This window comes from Cnephaeus nilssonii (genome assembly GCF_951640355.1).
Source record: "Cnephaeus nilssonii genome assembly, chromosome: 15".
Classification (NCBI taxonomy): domain Eukaryota; kingdom Metazoa; phylum Chordata; class Mammalia; order Chiroptera; family Vespertilionidae; genus Cnephaeus; species Cnephaeus nilssonii.
Genome location: NC_137086.1, coordinates 22819176 through 22839575, shown reverse-complemented (window position 1 = coordinate 22839575; position 20400 = coordinate 22819176). Strand labels below are relative to the sequence as shown.

At 41.2% G+C, this 20400-nt stretch overlaps 1 protein-coding gene and 1 long non-coding RNA gene across 2 annotated transcripts in view; one reads left to right on the top strand and one right to left on the bottom strand.

Annotated features, from left to right (window-relative positions):
• LOC307111750 overlaps positions 1-15416 on the bottom strand; it is a 60832-nt gene extending 45416 nt beyond the window's left edge. Inside the window, exon 1 of the long non-coding RNA XR_013814618.1 lies at positions 15073-15416. This is a non-coding gene — a long non-coding RNA (uncharacterized lncRNA). The remainder of the gene's footprint in view (positions 1-15072) is intronic.
• Positions 15417-15709: 293 nt separating this feature from the next.
• LRPPRC (leucine rich pentatricopeptide repeat containing) overlaps positions 15710-20400 on the top strand; it is an 88747-nt gene continuing 84056 nt past the window's right edge. Inside the window, exon 1 of the mRNA XM_079792519.1 lies at positions 15710-15925. Within this exon, the coding sequence (XP_079648645.1) occupies positions 15777-15925 (149 nt within the window). The 5' untranslated portion in view covers positions 15710-15776. The remainder of the gene's footprint in view (positions 15926-20400) is intronic.

The window sequence follows — 20400 nt, the reverse complement described above, 5'->3', positions numbered from 1 at the left end:
ACTGAACACATTCTCCAAGGTCATACTTCCTTGTAGGGGTAGCTGACGTCCAATTATGGGGCTGTAAAGACTGGCCTGTTGCCACAGTTCCCTGTGGGGTTGGCTAATGTCTTTGCTGGGATTGCAATACTGCCAACTTTCTTCCTTGGAGTCTTGACCAAGAAAAATTCTGTTAAGAGAATAGGCAATACCCACAAAAATTAACTTGCCCTAGGATCTCCCCAGTCACTCTGTGGCAATTTCCAAGTCACTTTAAACTCTTTAATCTCTTGGTGATGCTATTGCCTAGGTCATTGGGAGAAAAAGCCAAATTTACAATGCTCTTGTTATGAATCAGATCCCTATCTCTATCTTAGGTTTCAACCTAGAAAATCTTAACAAAACTATAAAGTATCAAAGAAAAGAAACAGACTAAAGTGGGCCTCAGAGAAAAGTGAAGTGGAATTGGCTCAGGATAAAGAAGTTCTATTAACTCCCTTCCAATGAAAAAAGTCTATTGTGTGGAAACTGTTCAACTTTTCTTTGACTTCCTATTGGAACAAACAAGATTGAAGAAGGAAATATTTTGGCTAGGATTACTAAAGATCACTGAAATCTTTAGAGAGATTACATCAGACTACTATGCATTTATATATGTGCTCTATTTTTTCTTCTTAATGATAGATTTTAAATATTATTTTGTTTTATAACATATTTATATGGCTTCAAAGTCAAATCTACAAAACAATGTACATTAAAAGAATTCTAGCTATCCCTGATCTTCTCATTCTATTCCATCTCTCATAAGAAGCATTTTTCTGTTTTTACTTTGTTTTGGCTTATATTCCTTTAAAAAACCCTCTTTCTTCCTTTTTACTATTTCTCTTCATTCATTCATCTATAGTGCTTATTATTTTTTAATGCTTTCCTGAGATGCCATTTAGGCCCAACATCAAGCTAAGCCTGATTGAGAAGTATGCAGATGAAAATTAATAAATAAATAAATAATCCATTTCTGAAGTAAATATTTCCCTTTATTTCTAATTATTTCCTGGATATCTCACCTCATTTTCAAATTTTTCTAATTCTAAGTTGTCATTCTTTTGTATCTTCTATCATTTTTTTCAATTTACTTTAGCTTTTAAATATTAGGAAATACTTTTCATCTGTTTTGTGAGCATATCTTCTAAATGGTTTTAATTGGGGAGGGAGGGGGAGGTGAAACATTTCCCTGATGTCCCAACTTCAGTGGCCTTCACCTTCGCTCCTCTCTACCTCCACCCATGACTATGTTTAGGAACTGATCCTCTGGATTCCATCCTCATCACCCCTCTAGTATCTTCCTCTATCAACTGCTGTCCCTTCTCTTTTGCTGTACTTTTAATCTCTCCTTCTCTACTGGAACTTTTCCTTCAGCCTATAAACATGTTTCTATCTATCCTAGCTTTAAAAATTAAGACAAATCACACCCCTCCCCATTTTATATCCTCCTTCAACTTCCTTTATCTCTAATTCTTTTCTCAGCCAATCTCTAATTCTTTTCTCAGCCAATCTTGTGCAAGGTCTATCTCCATTAATTCATTTCCATTCCCTAGTCAACCATGCTTGAACCTACACACCTTCACTGAAATGCTCTTGGCTAAGATCCTCACTAACTTTTTTGTTGTTAAACCCAATGACCATTTTCAATTTTCATCTACGTGACCTCTTTTTACTCTGGGACACCACTGACCACTCCTCCTTCTTAAAATGTTTTCCATTGCTAGTTTTCTTTCTCTGGGTTCTCCTTCCTTAACCAATCACATAAATTTGCTATTCTTGGGGTTCCATCATTGGCCCTAGTCTCATCCCATTTTGCCTTCTCTCCCTGGGTGATCTCAATTACTGCTTCAATTTCCACTACAAGTCAAATGCCAACAATTTCTTCTTTACTTAATTATTTACCTATACCCCACTTTATTAAAAAGTGAAGTTTAGATACCTCACTAAAATATAAATGGAAAAAAATTAACTGAGAAAATCTAGACAAAGTTGGAGTAGGGGGTATAAATAAGGTAAAACACAAAATTTGGCTCTAAGAGTTCTTAATTTTAAAAATTTCTTGAACAGCAGTCTTCTTTGTTAAAAATAAAATCTGCTAAGTGGCATCTCAACACTTAAACTGATCCAGCTGAAACAGTTCCGGTAGAAAGGGAAAGCAGAACCCTGTTCTTCCATTTCCTATCTATCCCCACCTGCCCAGTAGCTTCTGAGGTTCAGCAGAACAACTTTAAAAAGAAAGTGATTTTGAGAGAAACCTATGAAAACAAAGGGTTTAAAAGCAAAGATAATAAGTGGTTAGGGCATGCCAGGCAGAGGGAACAGTGAGAATTGTGGTGCAGAGGCCCATAAAGTCTGATTTGGGCAAAGCATTGGATAAGAGAAGTATAACCTACCAGTGGGTGATAGTCATTAGTATATGGTCAGCCAGGAGAGAAATACTGGAAAAAGATCCTATGAATGCCATGCTAAAGACTTAAAACAACAAGACTGCATTTTCCACTAAAGTTTTGCATCAGAAAGTAGTCCCCCAGAGTAATGTCTCCCATAGAGCAAAATTGATAATGCCACTCAGTGACAGAACTGTCCCTTTTGCAAGAAAGGAGATGTACTGCAGATGCTTTTTATAGGTTCTAAATCACTTTACACATTTCTTTGAATCCTTTTCTTTTTTTTAATTAAGTAAACAATACTATTCTACCCTGGCTCTGGCCCCTGAGATGCCATTTAGGTCTGACATCAAGCTAAGACTGATTGAGAAGTATGCAGATGAAAATTAATAAATAAATAAATAATCCAAAATATACTCATAAAATTAGGCCAACCAGCTTCTTCGGTTGTTTGTTTGTTTTTTGGTTTTTTGGTCTTTTTTTTTTATCCTTGGCCTCAGTAGGGGGCAATTAGGGGGCCTCAGACTAGGGGTAATTGGCTGGTCTTAAGGTGCGCAATACCATGGACAACCAAGTTCCATGTCTTAGTATTCAGAAAAAGTTGAATTCAGAAGGGCAAAAGTACCACTTTAAGATAGCCCAATTTTCTTCTTCAAGGGTCCTCAATATTTGTAGAAAGAATTAGGTTTAGTTCTTTGAAAGCATTGTTTTCTGTGCACATGTATGTGTGCATATAAACATTTGCACACATCTGTACACCAAGTCTCTAAATAGAGGGCATATGGGGCTTTCCTGTTCCTGGTGAGAGTTCAAAGAAAGGGAATCTTGGTAGAAATGGTAGAAAGATTAGTCTTTTAAATTCACCATAAGATTCATTCCACTGGTTTGGTGTGGCAGATATACTACATCAAGTCTTAACTCCTCTGCTGGGAGATGCAGCATGTTGCCAATGCATCGCTGTCCATGGTACTGACATTACTGAGCATGTATGTTTCTCTTAACTCTGAGACACGGGTGAACTGAAATGAAGGTCCTTGTGAGTGCTTATGTCAAAATGCTCATAGTTGTACACTTTTTCTTTTCTTTTCTTGTTTTGGCTATCAATACTTTTTAAGTGTTCACACTTTGTTTTATTCTTGAATATTCATAACAAAAATACATGGAACGTAATATGAGTTTTGATACATTGAGCAACTACAAAATCTAAATAAGACAAGTCCATAAAATATGTTCCTCCTTTTGGGGTCAGAACCTTCCATTCCACTAATCAGAGAGAACCACAACTGACTATTGTTCTAATTTGGAGATTGACAGACTTGGAGACAAATATATATATATATATATATATATATATATATATATATATATATATATATATATATATTTTAAAAACCACACAAATAAAACTCAACACAGTCAACTGCCTCAATTCCCCTCTCCTTTTTACATTTTCTTATTTACATCATATAACCAGAATGGACAAAAGCATAAGTCAGAGATATGTGGGACAGGGTTAGGTGCTCTGCTGACTGAATGCCAGAGAGACACATGAGTTTCCTGAGGTGATCGAGAAATGTACTTTGAATCAACCACTCAGTGTTGTAGCTAAGAAATACAAACAGGGAGGAAAGAATTAAAAAGAAGCTACAGGAACTGCTGGTGGGAGGCCTGATGTCCACAGCAAATGTTTAAAATCCAACTTATATAGTGAGAAGATGGCCTGAATATATATGGTCAGTACATTTACATAGAAATCTGTAACTGTGAAGTTAGTACCTCTTGGACATCATGGAGCTCCTGAGCCTCAAGCCTTTGGATTCAGACCAGGACTTACACTATTAGCCTCCCACCCCCACCCCCATTCTTGGATCTTTGGACTTGAATTAGGGTTGGATCCTACAGTTCTCAGTTCTTCAGATTTGGACTAAATTACACCATCAGTTTTCCTGGTTCTCTATCTTGCAGACAGCAGTTTGTTGGACTTCTTGGCCTCCATAGCCCTATGAACCAATTCCTATAATAAATCTCGTCTGTCTGTCTGTCTGTCTGTCTATCTATATATCTGGTTCTGATTCTCTAGAAAACCCTAATACAGTCATATTCTCAGTCAAGGTCTGATGAATGAGTACAAAGACTCTGACAAAGAACACATTTGGATGCGGAAATCTGATTCCTGAACAACCTGTGCCCAAAACTCTTTAAAATTCAAAGCAGTGTTGGAGAAATTTCCACTCTCTGCAGCACGCCAAATTTTGACATTTTTCCTCCTGACATTTTTTATTTTCTATTATCAGAAAGGGCAGAATTTCTTCTAAAAAAAGAGAAGAAAAAGAAGGTATACAGAACATCAGTTTTAAGTGTTATTTTTGTTCTTGAAAAGACTTCCCATAGACTTTATAAGAAAGCTTTTTTTTTCTTCTTCAGAGATTTATTTTGATAGAATTATACAAGCCTTGTCAGGGAGAACAAAATTTTGTGAGCCTACTATACGAGTAAATGCCAAATTATATGCTGTAAGTTTTTTGTTTTATTATCTCTGGGTCCAGTCAAAGAGAGAAAAGAGTTTGAATCCAGAACTATTAGCATTTGGAGACAAAAGAGAGCCTTCACTACAGCCATTCCCCAGGGCTTGCTTCCCAGCTCTATAGGCTCCATCACTCAGGTGAAAGGATGTTGTACCCAAACTCCCCACGACCATATCCCCACTCCCCACCTCCCACTCCCCAGCCCCTACTCCCCTCCCACACACACACATGCACATTTCTCTTCTGGAGATTCAAGGAGTTTACTAGCAGGATCAATTTCCTTAGCAATCTCTTTCAAAACCTTTAAGCCAGCTTTATAATGAGCACTAGGACACCAGTGCTTCCTTTCTTCTCTCTCTCTCTCTCTGTTTCTGCCTCTCTTTCTCGCTCCATAAAAAGTAACATTTTACTAAGGGCATTATGTCTGCACTGGCCTATTCTGGTCACAAATATGTAGCATAATGCAGTGGAAAGAGTTTAGACTTTAATACCAGACATACCTAAATGTGAATCCAAGCTTTATTACTATCCAGCTCTGCTATGTTGGGCAGATTACCTAACCTCTCTGATCCCCAGTTCCTTTATTTGTAAAAAGGAGATAGTAAGATCTATGTTGAGGGAGTCATGGTTAGGATGAAAAATATACGTAAAATGCCTAATGTATTGACTTGCCTGCAGTAGGAGCTCAATAAATGATATGCTGTTATTTTAAGTGAAACCTGGGACTATGACATCTGAGAGATCAACTTTAGGTGTTAGAGACACCACAGGAAGGCCACTATGTGTGGAAAGAGGTACTAGGAGGGAGCAAGTGGGTGAGGCTAAAGAAATAAGCAGGGGCCTCATCACACAGGATCTCATGCAAACACGGTAAGGACTTTGAATTTTTGTTCTGAGTGTGATGGAAAAGGTGTAAGAGTTTTGACTAGGGGAATAAAATGATTAGATTTATGTGTTAAAAATATGTCTTTGGTTGCTGTGTGGAAAACAGACTGTAGATGAGCAGTTGGGAGGCCATTCCAGTAGTCCAGATGAGAGCTGAACGTGGTAGGAGGTGATGATGCAGGTGGCAAGAAGTGTGAAGTGCAGTATGTTTTGATGGTGGAGTTGACGGGGCTTGTTGATGGAGCTGACAGGGCTTGCTGATGGACTGGATGCATCACGTGAAAGAGAAAGGAGGAATAAATATGATCTTTGGGTTCTTGCTCTGAGGAATTCAGAGAATAGAAGAGTCATTATTGAGAAGGAAGACTGTGAGAGAAGCAGTTTGGATCAGAGCTATCTATTATACATCCAAGTGGGAACTGGAGATGGGACCTCAGAGCAGAAGTGAGATAGGAATTTGGGTGTCATCATTATAGAAATGGTGTATAAAAAAACCATGAGAGTAGAGGAGTTTGCCAAAGCAGACAGAGAAGAAACCCAAGAACCAAGGCCCAGGGCACTGCAATGTTTAAAGGTTGCAAAAAGGAGAAAATCCAGTAAAATAGACTCAGGAGGAATATTCACCTCTGGATTTGGCAACATAAAGGTATTGGTAAACGGAATTGTGGGGACAAAAGTCTGATTTGAGTAAGTTCAAAAGTGAACAAAAACTGATGAAGCAGAGGAAAAAACCAGTATAGACAATTCTTTTCAGGAATTTTATTGTGAAGGGAAAGGGGAGGGGGGTGTTCTGGAGGGAGAAGTAGAATCTACAGGGTTTTTTTGTTTGTTTGTTTTTTAAGATGAAATGCATACTGTTGGGAATCATTTAGAAGAGGGGAACTTGAGGGTACAGGAGAAAGAAGAGAGAATTTCAGGAGTGAAGTCCTTAAAAACAGATAAAGGGAGATGAGATCTGAAAGAAGTGGGAAGATTGGCCTTAGACACAAGAGGAATGAAGGCCAAGTTTATGGGCCAAGATGCAGGAAGCTGATAGAATAACTGTCTTGCATATTCCAGAACAGGGTCTGAACCCGGGAACATTACTGGAGAGTTTTCTATTTTGGGGAGGGTAGCATTCTATTAGTATGAGATTTCACAGCACAACACAGGGAAAGTTAATTTTATTTTTCCCCTGGTTCCCTCCCACCAAACCCTCCTGCAGTCTTTGTGGCTTTCTAACCAGACTCCAGCATGGACACTGCATGCTAATGAGACAACACTTGGTCCAATCCCAGGCACTTGTTTCTGAATAATTAATCTGGCACTTTACCAGCACCTACAAGCTACGGTTTTTCTGATGATTAAATAAAAGGCCAAGGCTCTTAACAACTGTCAACTAGCTGTTCGGTATGGCTTGGCTCCATGTCATATGAACACACTGGGAAGTCTGGACTGATCTGATGAAAGGAGAACGCTCGCCTCCCCCTTTGGCCCTCCACCAAACCATAGGTCAGACATCAGGGGGTTCAGCTTAGTCATTCCAAGAAGATGAAGGAAGATAGGCTGTCCTGATGATTCGGACCCTTCACACCCGTTTCAAGCATCACCTGAAGCCCCTAGCTTTCCTGAGTCCCTTCCAACCATTCAAGTGCCTTGTTTTTGTAGCTTTCTGGCAATTCTCACATCTCCCTTTTCTCCCTCCCCCAGTCTCATATTTCTTCTAGATGTGATCACATCAACTTAAGTTCCCCAGACTGCATGACTCAAGCCCTAAATTTAAAATAAAAGCCTTCTTTCTACTGAGAATTTCTCTCTCTCTCTCTCTCTCTCTCTCTCTCTCTCTCTCTCTCTCTCTCTCTCTCTCTCTCTCATTGCTTGCTCTCAGCCCAGATTAGAAAATGCCAAACAGAAGCACCACCTTTTAAGTAAGCTTTGAGACTTTCTTTAAAGATAGCTGAAAGGTGGAATTGAGGATCGGTTAGCAACCAGTTTTGAGAAGTCCTGCTGGCAATGCAGAGCTTCCTGAATTCACAAGGGCATCAGAGGCACTGACATGGCAGAGATTGTTGTGGCAGAAGCAACTGGAAAATGTCCTGAGACTGAAACACAGACAGATTAACATCACATGGGTGGACACTAATGACTTGCACTTTGAAATGCCAGAGGCTCATACTGCCAGTTAAAACAAGGAAAAAATCACATTTCTAGTCTCCAAAGACCTTATATCTTTCCAGACTCTGCAGGCAAATGCAGCCGTCATGAATTTCGGAAAGTGGGCAGCCCTTTTGTGCCTTTAGGGGAATCATTGCCAGAGTTGCTGTGGGCAGTATAGTCAGTAAAGCTGAATCAAACAATCACTGAAAACCTCCCAGAAGTTGTTAGTAATGATTCAACTTATAATTCAATGCAATCAAGCCTACAGTATTTCCAAACACCAACCTTATTTTAGCAGTACTTAGAAAACCACTCTTTCCTCTGAATATTTACAAGTTCAATAAATGGGTTTCCAAACAAGTTTTATGATATACCATGGACAGATAATTAGAATGTCTTTTCAATCACTGGCATCTGGATAAAGTAATTTTGCCCCAGCATGGACATTTCTAGGAAATAAACAAAAGTCAAAGAGGAAAGGCTTGCTGGAAGCTTTCTCAAAAGGAAAATCTTTCAAGAACTGCTGCTCTCAGCTACAAGAAGGAAATTTTCCCACAATGATTTGATTAGCAAAATAAACATGGGCTTTGAGTAGTGCAGAGCATCAAAAGGATATCTGATGTGACCGAAGGGAGGAATATCTGGTTAAACATCTGAAACTGCAAAGGGGTAGGAACTGATAAAATGTAATGACAACCTCATTAATTCAGTCCTTAAATGAATCTAAAATTCACAAGTAACAGGTTTCTAAGATCAATCTTGCACTTTTCAATTTGGTCAACAAATAACTTAACGGTGCATGCACCAGGTTCTACACAGAACCCGAGTTCTCAGTCAATTTCTGATACAGTTGAGAAGGCAGGACTAACAGAATGAAAGGGGATATAATTAAATGCCAAGTTGTGTGATTCTGATTTTAAGCTGAGTATAAGAAGTTCAGAAATGAGAGAAATCAGTGTTGGCTAAGGTGGAAGAGTTCCTGAGAGGCAGAATAGCCCCTAAATGAACCGAATATATCTTCTACTGGCCTGCCTGCAATTGTCATCTATAATATTGTGCTTTTGTATCCAGGCTGTTATTTAAAAGAGTACAAGGTACTGCATGGGAGAATATATTTGCCAATGATATTTCAGATAAGGGTCTATTCTCTAAAATTTACAGAGAACTCATACAACTTAACAAAAGGAAGATAAACGATCCAATAAAAAAATGGGCAAAGGACCTAAATAGACACTTTTCGAAAGAGGACATACAGAAGGCCCAGAGACATATGAAAACATGCTCAAAGTCACTAATCATCTGAGAGATGCAAATCAAAACAACAATGAGGTACGATCTCACACCTGTCAGAATGGCTATCATCAACAAATCAACAAACAACAAGTGCTGGCGAGGATGTGGAGAAAAAGGAACCCTCCTGCACTGCTGGTGGGAATGCAGACTGGTGCAGCCACTGTGGAAGACAGTATGGAGTTTCCTCAAAAAGTTAAAAATGGAACTCCCATTTGACCCAGTAATTCCACTTCTAGGACTATATCCGAAGAAACCAGAAACACCAATCAGAAAGGATATATGCACCCCTATGTTCATAGCAGCACCATTTACAATAGCAAAGATTTGGAAACAACCTAAGTGCCCATCAACACATGAGGGGATTAAAAAAACTGTACTACATCTACACAATGGAATACTGTGATGCTATAAAAAAAAAAGGAACCTTTACCATTTGCAACAGCATGGATGGAACTGGAGAGCATTATGTTAAGCGAAATAAGCCAGTCAGAGAAAGATAAATATCACATGATCTCACTCATATGTGGGATATAATGATCAACATAATTTGATGAACAAGAATAGATCCAGAGACAAATGGCAGGGGAGGGGAGGTGGTGGTTAGAGAGCAATCAAAGGACTTGTATGCGTGCATATTAGCATAACCAATGGACATAGACACTGGGGCAGTGGGGGCTTGCCCGGGGAGGGAATGGCTGGGGGGGATGGGGAAAAAGGAGACATATGTAAAACTTTAGACAATAAATTTTTTAAAATTAAATTTAAAAAAAGTAAAACAAACAAACAAAAAAAACACAGTACAAGGTAGTGGTTAAATACACCGGCTCTGGAACCAGCCTGTCCAAGTTTCAAACCTGGCTCAACCCCTTTCTAGCAGTGTGTGTGTGATCCTGAGCAACTTAGCCTTTCTGTGCCTCAGTTCCATTTATAAAATGTAGTTAATAATAGAATCTATCTTATAGAACCACTATGAAAGTGAAATGAGTTCATTTATGTAATTCACTCAATAAATTTATAATTAGATGTGTATCATAATCACCTGGGGTGTTTATGTAAAAAATATATGTCATGGGATCTGTAGAAGTTGGAGGAACTAAGCCCCCTAGAGCAGCGAATTATATTTGGGGAGGTAGCGGTAGTGTGTAATGAAGAATTAAATAAGACTTTCTTCTTTGAAAGTCTTATTTCCAAGCCATTTGGTCAACAGACATTTCACCTTTGCTCTAGGGTATTTCTCCTCAACCTCTATTTTTGCGCTATTTTCCTGTGGAATTTTTTGTGTTAGTTTCAATTTGGAGTGTATTTGACTTTTTAAATAAAAAAAAATTAGTTATCCTTAATTTGTTCCCTTTTGTTGAAACTTTGGAGTACAGCTTAGCTGTATTTTAATCTTTCAGCATTTTCAGTGCATTATTTTTTAAAAATGTAATGAAATTACAATCAACAAAATAATAAAAAATGATGAGAACACACAGAATGAATTGAAACATTCCATTATGAATAAAGAATCAACACTTATTCATGTTTAGAGGAAGCATGCTGCCAAAGAACTAAATCTAAAATTTGGTAGAATGATGATCCTATCCAAACTCAACTTGTATTAAATCCCTTTTTTCTAGTGCAACAGCAAAAACCTCTCTCAAACTAGCTTCAGTACAAAGGTTACCAATTGGCTCATGCAACTGGGAAGCCCAGGTGTAAATTTGACTTCAAGCACAACTGGATATAGAAACCCCAATGAAGTCAGTCACCAGGCCTCTCTCTAGTCCTTGGCTCTACTTCTCTATGTGTTCTCATTCTCTCCTACTACATGCAGGTGTCTTCAGTGGGCAGGGAGAATGGCAATTACTAACTCACATTCTAATGGCTGATGACTCTAGGATAAGACATATGCGGTACTAGCTGCATTTATAAATCCAATTGCCTTAGTTTGGGTACCCAAAACAAAAACTCTAGCCAAAAGGATGGAATTCTCTCATAGGCTAGGCCTGGGTCACATGCTGATCCCTGTCTATAAGTAGGGGGTGATTTTGGAAATCAGAAGAACTATGCATGTAAGACAAACTGGAACAACAACAATAACAAAATGCTGACACAGTCTACTACTCCTTCTCACATGCAGTAATAAAAACATATCTTCCTTCCCATATATAGTTCACAATCTGCTTTAATTTAACATAATTCAACTTTCCCACACTCAACTGAAAACATACCACTAGCTCTCCAGTGGAAGACAACACACAGACACATCGTTTCTACATCCTGCTATGTGTACCATATTTCTAAGTGATTTGTATTCTTCCCAATCAGGCCTGGAAAACAGGATGGGCAGCCAAGAACAGCCATATCAGTGTCTTTGCAACTTAATGTATTGGAAAATCCATGTATTCTTTCCTAAGCCCAAGTAAACTTTATTAGTCTCCTTCTCCAACTTAAACTGAAATTACCAGAAGGCAAGTTACATAAAAGTGTCCAACTTTTAAAAGATGAATTTTCAAGCCTTAGAGAGGCACAAGCCAAAACAGAAATACCACATTATCTATTGCTCAGAGAAAATTAAATGTATTTTCTAGTTCCTTAAAAACAAAAAATCAATTAACCAGGAAATGTAAGAGATTCATGTCACATTTCAGGAATTAACAATGACTGTTAATAAGACTTCCTAAAGTTTATTTTCAGCTATTACAAGGATTACAACTGTTTTCTGTCTTGAAGGGACTCAGTTGTATAATACGTTGAAATGCCAATTATGTTTGACTACTATTGATTTATTCAGACACTATCTGCCCTGTGGGAAACACACAAACTTTCAGCCTTCACACATGATAACACTGGGAAAATATCAGCAACAACCCCTTGTTGCCAGTGCTGGTTACTTTCTTATAGTAAATGACCCTGCATCTGTCTTTCTGGTTTGTGGGCTCATGAAAGAATTATTATTTGACAGAAGTGTTGCTGAAGGGTATAACAATAATAAATTGGATCTCCACTTATACTGAGAATCTTGGGCTGTGTGCAAATAAAAGTCAAAGCAGAATTTTTTTGAATAATTGGGAATTACATACATGAATAAATTTGAATATGGAGATGTAATCACAGATGGAAGAAGCCCTTGATTCATCAGACAAGTTGCCTTAAGAGAAAATACAATCACAGCTAAACATTAAATCTGTTGCTTAAAATGTTAAGTCTTTTAAGCAAAATAGGCTTTTAAACTCAAGGCAATCACTTGGTTCTTTGCTCACACTGTTGTGTGTGTGTGTGTGTGTGTGTGTGTTTTAATCTTTATTGTTGAAAGTATTACATATGTCCCCCTTTTCCCCCGCATTGACCCCCTCCAGCCTGCCCCCGCCTCCCACCCCAGACCTTCACCACCCTATTGTCTGTGTCCATGGGTTATGCATATATGCATACAAGGTCTTTGGTTGATTATCTTCCACCCAGCCATCCTCCCCCGCCTTCTCTCCGAGATTCTGCACTCTGTTCCATGTTTCCGCGTCTCTGGATCCAGTCTGTTCATCAGTTTATTTTGTTAATTAGATTCCATATATGAGTGAGATTATGTGATACTTGTCTTTCTCTGACTGACTTATTTCACATGATACTCTCTAGATCCCTCCATGCTGTCTCCAAGAGAAAGAGACTCTTTTTTACTGCTGCATAGTATTCCATGGTATAAATGTACCACAGCTTTTTTTATTCACTCATCTACTGATGGGCACTTGGGCTGTTTCCAGATCTTAGCTATTGTAAATTGGCTCACACTATTTTGAATGGATTTGTGTGAAAACTGGAGAAGACTCCAAAAAGGTGGACAAACAATTATGAGTGATCGGTTCTATTTTCTGATCTTTTGTGATTAACCATAAAGGGTAGGGGCCCTGTTAGGATGTCAAAAAAGTTTAATTGACCTAAGTGAAATGAGAATAATATCCCCTATCTTGTAAATTTCCCATTCAGGGTATTGAATACCATACTTCCAGCTCAGAATTTTGAAGATGAATGTTTCTTTTTTTATATTTTATTGATTTTTTACAGAGAGGAAGGGAGAGGGATAGAGAGTTAGAAACATCAATGAGAGAGAAACATTGATCAGCTGCCTCCTGCACATACTGGGGATGTGCCTGCAACCAAGGTACATGCCCTTGACCAGAACCGAACCTGGGACCCTGCAGTCCGTAGGCTGATGCTCTATCCACTGAGCCAAACTGGTTAGGGCTCTTTTTTCTTTTTTTAAATATATTTTTATTGATTTCAGAGAGGAAGGAAGAGAGAGAAACATCAGTAATGAGAGAGAATCACAGATCGGATGCCTCCTGTACACCCCCCACTGGGGATGGAGCCCACAACCTGGGCATGTGCCCTGACCAGGAATCGAACCCGGGACCCTTCAGTTCGCAGGCCGACGCCCCATCCACTGAGCCAAAATGGCCAGGGCTGAATGTTTCTTAAAAAAAAAAAAAAAAAATTGGTCTTAAGTGAAAATCTTTGTCTTAGATTATAATGGCTATAATCTCAGATATTTCATGTTTTATGTAAAACTAGAGGCCCGGTGCACAAATTCGTGCACCAGTGGGGTCCCTCGGCCTGGCCTGTGGGATTGGGCCGAAGCAGGCTCTCTCCGACAATCCCCCAAGGGGTCCCGGATTGCGAGAGGGTGCAGGCCAGGCTGAAGGACCCCACCGGTGCATGATCAGGGTCAGAGAGGGATGTAGGAGGTTGAGCAGCAGGGGAGGGATTGTGAGAGGGCTCCAGGGCATGTCCTGCCCATCTTGCTCAGTCCCGATTGGCTAGACCCCAGCAACAAGCTAACCTACCAGTAGGAGCGTCTGCCCCCTGGTGGTCAGTGCACATCATAGCAAGCGGTTGAGCAGCCTTAGCATATATATCATTAGCATATTACACTTTGATTGGTTGAACGGACAACTGGACACTTAGCATATTAGGCTTTTATTATATAGGATGGGCAAGATTTGGAGTCGCTCAAGTGTTCATTAGTAGAGGAATGAATGAAAGTGTTCATTAGTAGAGGAAAAAGCTGTGGAACAATTACACAATGGGATACTACTCGGCCCTAAAAAAGGAAGGAAATCTTACTCTTTGGCCAGCGAGAGTATTATGCTAAGTGAAATTAGCCAGTCAGAGAAAGACAAATGCCATATAATTTCACTTATATGTGGAACCTAATGAACAAAATAAACTAACAAACAAAATAGAAACAGGCTATAGATACAGAGAACAGACTGACAGCCGTCAAAGGGGAAGGAGGTGACAGGGCTGGGTGGAAAAGGTGAAGGGATTAAGCAAACACACACACACACACACACACACACACACACACACACACACACACACACAAACTCATGGGCAGACAACAGTATGGTGATTACCAAAGGGAAAGAGTAGGGGGAGGCTGAAGAGGGTATAGGTGGGAAAAATGGTGATGGAAGGCGACTTGGCTTGGGGTGTTGAACACACAATACAATATACAAATGATGTATTATAGAATTGTACCCCTGGGGTCTATGTAATTTTAACCAACCCCAATAAGTCAATAGAAAAAGAAAAAGTGACACAGTTCTTTTTCAAGGAGGCTGTCAAGGGAGCTAAACAGCCAAACGGGGAATGACTAGGCAGGGCTTCCAAAGGTAACTTCTGAGTGCTCACCCGGGAATGGGAGGGAGGCAACCAGGTGGTGTGGAGGGAGCGGAAGTCTGTCCAACCTGTGCACAGGGGACTTTTCTGGACTATAAACCCTATGAAAGCAAGAGCCTCCTATGCTATCCCCAGATTTGGCTCCAGACTCTTCATCATCTTGCTCTTACCTCCGATGCTGGTGCCTTTACTGAAGGAAGAGGGGAGCCTGGGAGTTGGGGTGGGGTGGGGATGAGTTCGGTTAAAGCTTTGCAAGTGTCAGACTCCAGCTAGTTCATAAAGCGAGGCATGGCCTGTGGACGCAGGGTCGGACCTAGGTGTTCCTTTACCCTGTCCCCGGGCGGAGTGCAAAGGTCCTCCACGTTTTTCTGTCCCACATTTCGGAGAGCCCCGGGACGTTCCCCATCAGTTCGCGCGGCAACACTGAACGCCAGGGGCAACCGCCTCCGCACTGAAGACTCCGCACTCCGGGATCTTCACAGTCAGCTCTTCTCCAGAGTTCTCGAGCGTTCTCGTCAGTCGGCCCGGGCAAGCTCCGGCGTTGACCTGGGAGGAGTCGACCTCTTCGGACTCTACCAACTGAACAGCGTAGGGGTGGAGCGGCTGAACCAGCTGGGGTGAAGGTCATAAGACGGAAAGTGAAAACTCCCTTAAATAACAAATAAGGCCCCGTTGTCATTTTAAACGTGGCGTGGGGCCCGTACCTCCTCACAGAAGTCGGTAATTCCATCTTCCAAGCGGAAAACCGACTCATGCCTTCCCTGGCGTCTGGCGCGCTCGGCCTTGGTCTCTCCCGCGCCGGGCGACCCCGAGGTCACGTGCTCCTCCTGTCCTTCTGGAGGAACGTGCAGCCTGCGGTAGGCACAGCCGAGCCATGGCAGCCCTTCTGAGACCGGCCCGCTGGCTCCTCCGCGCCGGGGCGGCTCCGCGCCTCCCGCTCTCCCTGCGCCTCCTCGCCGGCGGCCCGGGCAGGCCGCCCGCCGCCCGCTGTCAGCCCGCAGCTCGCATCGCGCGGGTCCCCGGGTGAGTGTCCTGCACTCCCCGCAGCCCGCCTGCAATGTGGGCGTCTTCCGGGTGATCAGGCGTTGACCCTGGAGGGCCATGGGTCCCTCCTGCCCCCTCTAAGTGCCCACTTCGCCTCTCCAGGGCTAAAACCTCCCCGGGCATCGGACCATGCTCCCTACAGAGGTTTTCGGGTGATGTGGATTGGTCGCCTTCAGAAGGTCATGGCCGCGGGCATGGCTTGTTTCCGGCTTGGATCGTGTCCTCGGGCTACCTCCGGCCTACGAAGCTGAGAGGGGCTTTGAAGGCTGCTGCGAGGGTCGGGTGTTTACTCTCCTTAGGATTGACCTGCTAGGGCTGTCCCATGGGCACGCATTATTGGTGATCGGTAACCAGCTAGGACTTAGATTTTGAGTTTTATTGGGGGGGGGGGGGGGAGGGGAGAGTAGGTTGGGAGTTTTGAATGAGCAAGGGATAGCTTAGAGATGGTCACTTAATTATGATCAGTTTGGGATTTTGCTTGAGTTTCCTAGTATTTACGAGGTTGTGGTATGGGCTGGGAATTGTCAGAGTAGGCTCAGTAAGTGTCAATGAATGAATAAATGAACACATGCAAGGCCCTCCGTGGGGACTCCAAAGGCAAGTTAAATTCTCAGTGGGTGTCAAACGTGTGAGTAAATGCCCTCATGGATTGAAGTTTATCAAGAGATAGGTTTGGTATTAGGCTTTTTGGGGTGGAGGGAATAAGTATTCATTTGAATAGTATTCCTGACCCCTGAGAAGGGGAGATGGGCACTGAGGTTTTAGAATTGGGGAAAAGCTGACTTTGAAAGACTAGTGTTTAAAGGTATTTTGGGAGACAGCATAAGAACTAAGACTAAGAGCTAAGGATCTGTAATAGGCCAGGGCTGGACTGCTGACCTTTACTTGTTTGCATAGTGCCATTAGACAAGTTACTTAGTATCTCCAGCCAGGCCTATTTCCTTAGTTATAAAGTGGGAGTAGTAATAGCTTTGGTAGTGGGGCCTGGTACCTAGTAAATGCTTTATTAGTTACTATAATAATAAGTATGATTACATGGATCTTTGTGGACCAGCCTGGAAACCTACTCTCTGCATAAAATTAAATGGAGGAAATGTTTTATGACTGCTTAACAACTTAGCTATAAATCTTGGGAATGTAGCCTACTTGTAACCTGGAGCCTGCCTAGATTTTCTCATTAGGCCTCAGTCGATGACCTTCATGCCTCTGCTTTCGCAGAACTATATCTTTTGGCTTTCAAAGTGTTCTTTTGACAAAGACAGTTATGCCAGTTACTCCTATTTGTCTAGTCCTTAACATCCCTTGAAGGGTCTATCGTTCATCTTCACTGTTGCATTTGAGGGAAACAACAGAGGGAACACAATCTAGTAGAAAGGGTATCCTATGTAATAAAAGCGTAATATGCTAAGTGTCCAACCGAATCGGTTGACCGCTCAACCAGTTGCTATGACGCGCACTGACCACCAGGGGGCAGACACTCCGACCAGTAGGTTAGCTTGCTGCTGGGGTCCAGCTGATGGGGACTGGGTGAGAGAGCCAGACATGCTCTGGAGCTCTCCCACGGCCCCTCCCTGGCTGGTGGGCCCCAATGGGCTCCTATTGGGGCCTGTTGGCCAACCTCCCTTGGTCTCTCCCCGGCCAGCTGGCCCCAATCGGTCCTGATCACCTGACAGGCCAAGGGACCCCACCTGTGCACGAATTCATGCACTGGGCCTCTAGTTCTATTATAAAAAGTCTGGGTGTTCATCAGACCTGGGTTCCATCTACTTGCTCCAAAATCTTACCTAACCTCTTTGATCCTTGGTCTAATCTGTAAAGTAGAGGTAACAGGTCTTTCATGCTTCTTTGTAAAGTTGAGTTCTTGTCATTTAGGACTCAACTTAAATGCTGTTTCTTTAGAGAAGCCTTATGTCAACACTCACTGTAAAAAACTACCCTATTTTAGTTTTATCATGGCATATCTCACTTGTCTGATACTACTTGTTTATCTTTTCTCTATTTTCTTAGAAAATAAGTTGTGTGAGAGCAGAACTTTATCTTATTCACCACTGTTTGCTCAGCAAGTAAAGAAGTATTTGTCCCCTTATTCTCCTGGACACTAAACCCTTTTTCTATGCAATCTTCTGTCCCTCAGCCTCTTAAGCATGCCTAGATCTTTCCCTCCTGAAATATAAAACTTTTCCCAGGACTCTAGATGCTTCCCAATCTCTCTTCCCTGTCTGTACTCCCATCCTTCATTTCCTCACTTTGTATCCCCTCATCTACCCACTGCAGTCACCTCTGCAAAAACCATCATTGTCTTAGTTTATTAACTTTTTTATCGTATATATTTAAATTATAAAACTCATGAGGAACAATTGCAAAATGCAGGAAAAAGCAGTAAACTAAAAATCATCCTAATTCTATCACCCAGGAAGAACCATTGATATACTAGTATATAACTCCTTCTAGTCACTTAACGTATGTGTAAGATGACCCATGTTCAAGGCCTTGATCTCTGGCATATTACTGTCACCTATTTTGCCTGCATTAGACTCATTTCTTGGCATCAGTGACATTACTCTTTCTTGATTTTCTTGTCTTTAGCATTTTTCTCACTGGCTTTGGTGCTTCCTTTTTCCTCTGTTTATCTCTTAAATGTTGATGTTTGGGGGTGTTTTGTCCTTAGTCCTTTGCTTTCTCATTTTTTAATCCCCTTTGGGTGACCTCTTCCATTTTCAGGGTATCAGCCCTACCTATCTGATGATGGCATTATTTCTCTTTCTGTACATGGACTATCTACTAGATATCCACTGATTGAACTACAGGTACTTCAGATCCATCAAATCTCATATTGGTCTAGTCTTTCCTCCCAAATCTGTTCCTTGTGTGTTCTGTGCTTTAGTGAATATTGCTATTGCTATTTCCTCGAGATTTCTCATTCATATTTCATTGACACCTCCCCTACCCCCATGTATTGACTCCACAATGATTAAGTCTTATTAGATTTACTTCATGTGGAATGAATCCCTTCTTCCAACCCCCATATCATTCTCTAGTCTCCTTGATAATTTGATCAAGTCATTTTATTACTTACAGTCAGACACTGATGACTCCCACTAGGTCCAGGGTAAGGTGCTCCATGATCTGGAGATGTTGGAGTCTTGCTTCTTATGAGTTCTTTCCCATGGCATCCTATATTCTAACCATACCAAACTATTATTTTGAAGTCTACTGGGTTTCTGAAACTATAATGAGCATAAGAATTTCTTGGGGATATTGTTAAAAATGGAGGTTTTGCCCTAGCCTATTTGGCTCAGTGGATAGAGCGGCAGCCTGCGGACTGAAGGGTCCTGGGTTTGAATCCAGTCAAGGGCACATGCTCAGGTTACAGGCTTGCTCCCCAGTGTGGGGCGTGCAGGAGGCAGCCAATCAATGATTCCTTCTCATCACTGATGTTTCTATCACTCCCTCTCCCTTCCTCTCTGAAACCAATAAAAATATATTTTAAAAAACGGTAGGTTTGGATTTTATAAATCTAGGCAGGGGACTGAGATTCTGCATTTCTAACAGGCCCCCAAATGATAAAAATGCTGCTGGTCTGTGGGCCAGCAAGGCTCTGGTGGGCCATGCTACATATCTGCTTGCTTTTGAATATAATGTTCATTCTTGAGATGTGTCTACCCTTTCCCCTACTCAAGTGTTCCTCTTCTTTGTTAAATCTTTCTTGACTGCTTCTCTCATTTGACTGCTCCTTTCTTGTGCTTTCTCTCATAGCTGGACTCACTAAAGCATACATTAACATGATTACATGTGTGGCCACCAGCACTCCAGACCTGGCTGTAAGTTCCTTGAAGGCAGGAACTTCGTTTTATTTTTTTTGCCTTGAGTTGAGGATATCAATGAAAATCTTAGACATTGAGTAAGGAATATTGTGAGATGCAAAGAAGTTTGGGGTACTTAGCCCATTCATATAATGTAGTTAATTTCCACACATTCACTCTGATCTTTATTTCCAGGAATGTCCTGTCTGAGAAGGAAAGCTGAGTATTATTAAGCAAATATATTAATCTGTTTTCAAAATTGGAGCACCATAAAGTATAAACTTTTTTTAGAGAGAGGGAGAAGGATAAATATTGATATGAGAGAGAAGAATCGATGGGTTACATGTGCCCCAACTGGGGATGGAACCTGCAACCTGGGTATGTGCCCTGACCAAAAATTGAACCCGCCACCTTTTGCTACACAGGATGACACTCCATCCAACTGAGCCACATTGACGGGGGCCAAAAAGTATATACTTTTATATTCTTTACTCTTACTCTTCATTTTCCTATTTCAGTACTTAAAAAATGTGTTTTTTTTTCTTTTAAATCCTCACCTGAGGATATGTTTTCATTGATTTTTAGAGAGAGAAAGAAACATTGATCTGTTGCCTCACGCATGTGCCCCAGCCGAGGATGGAACCCGCAATC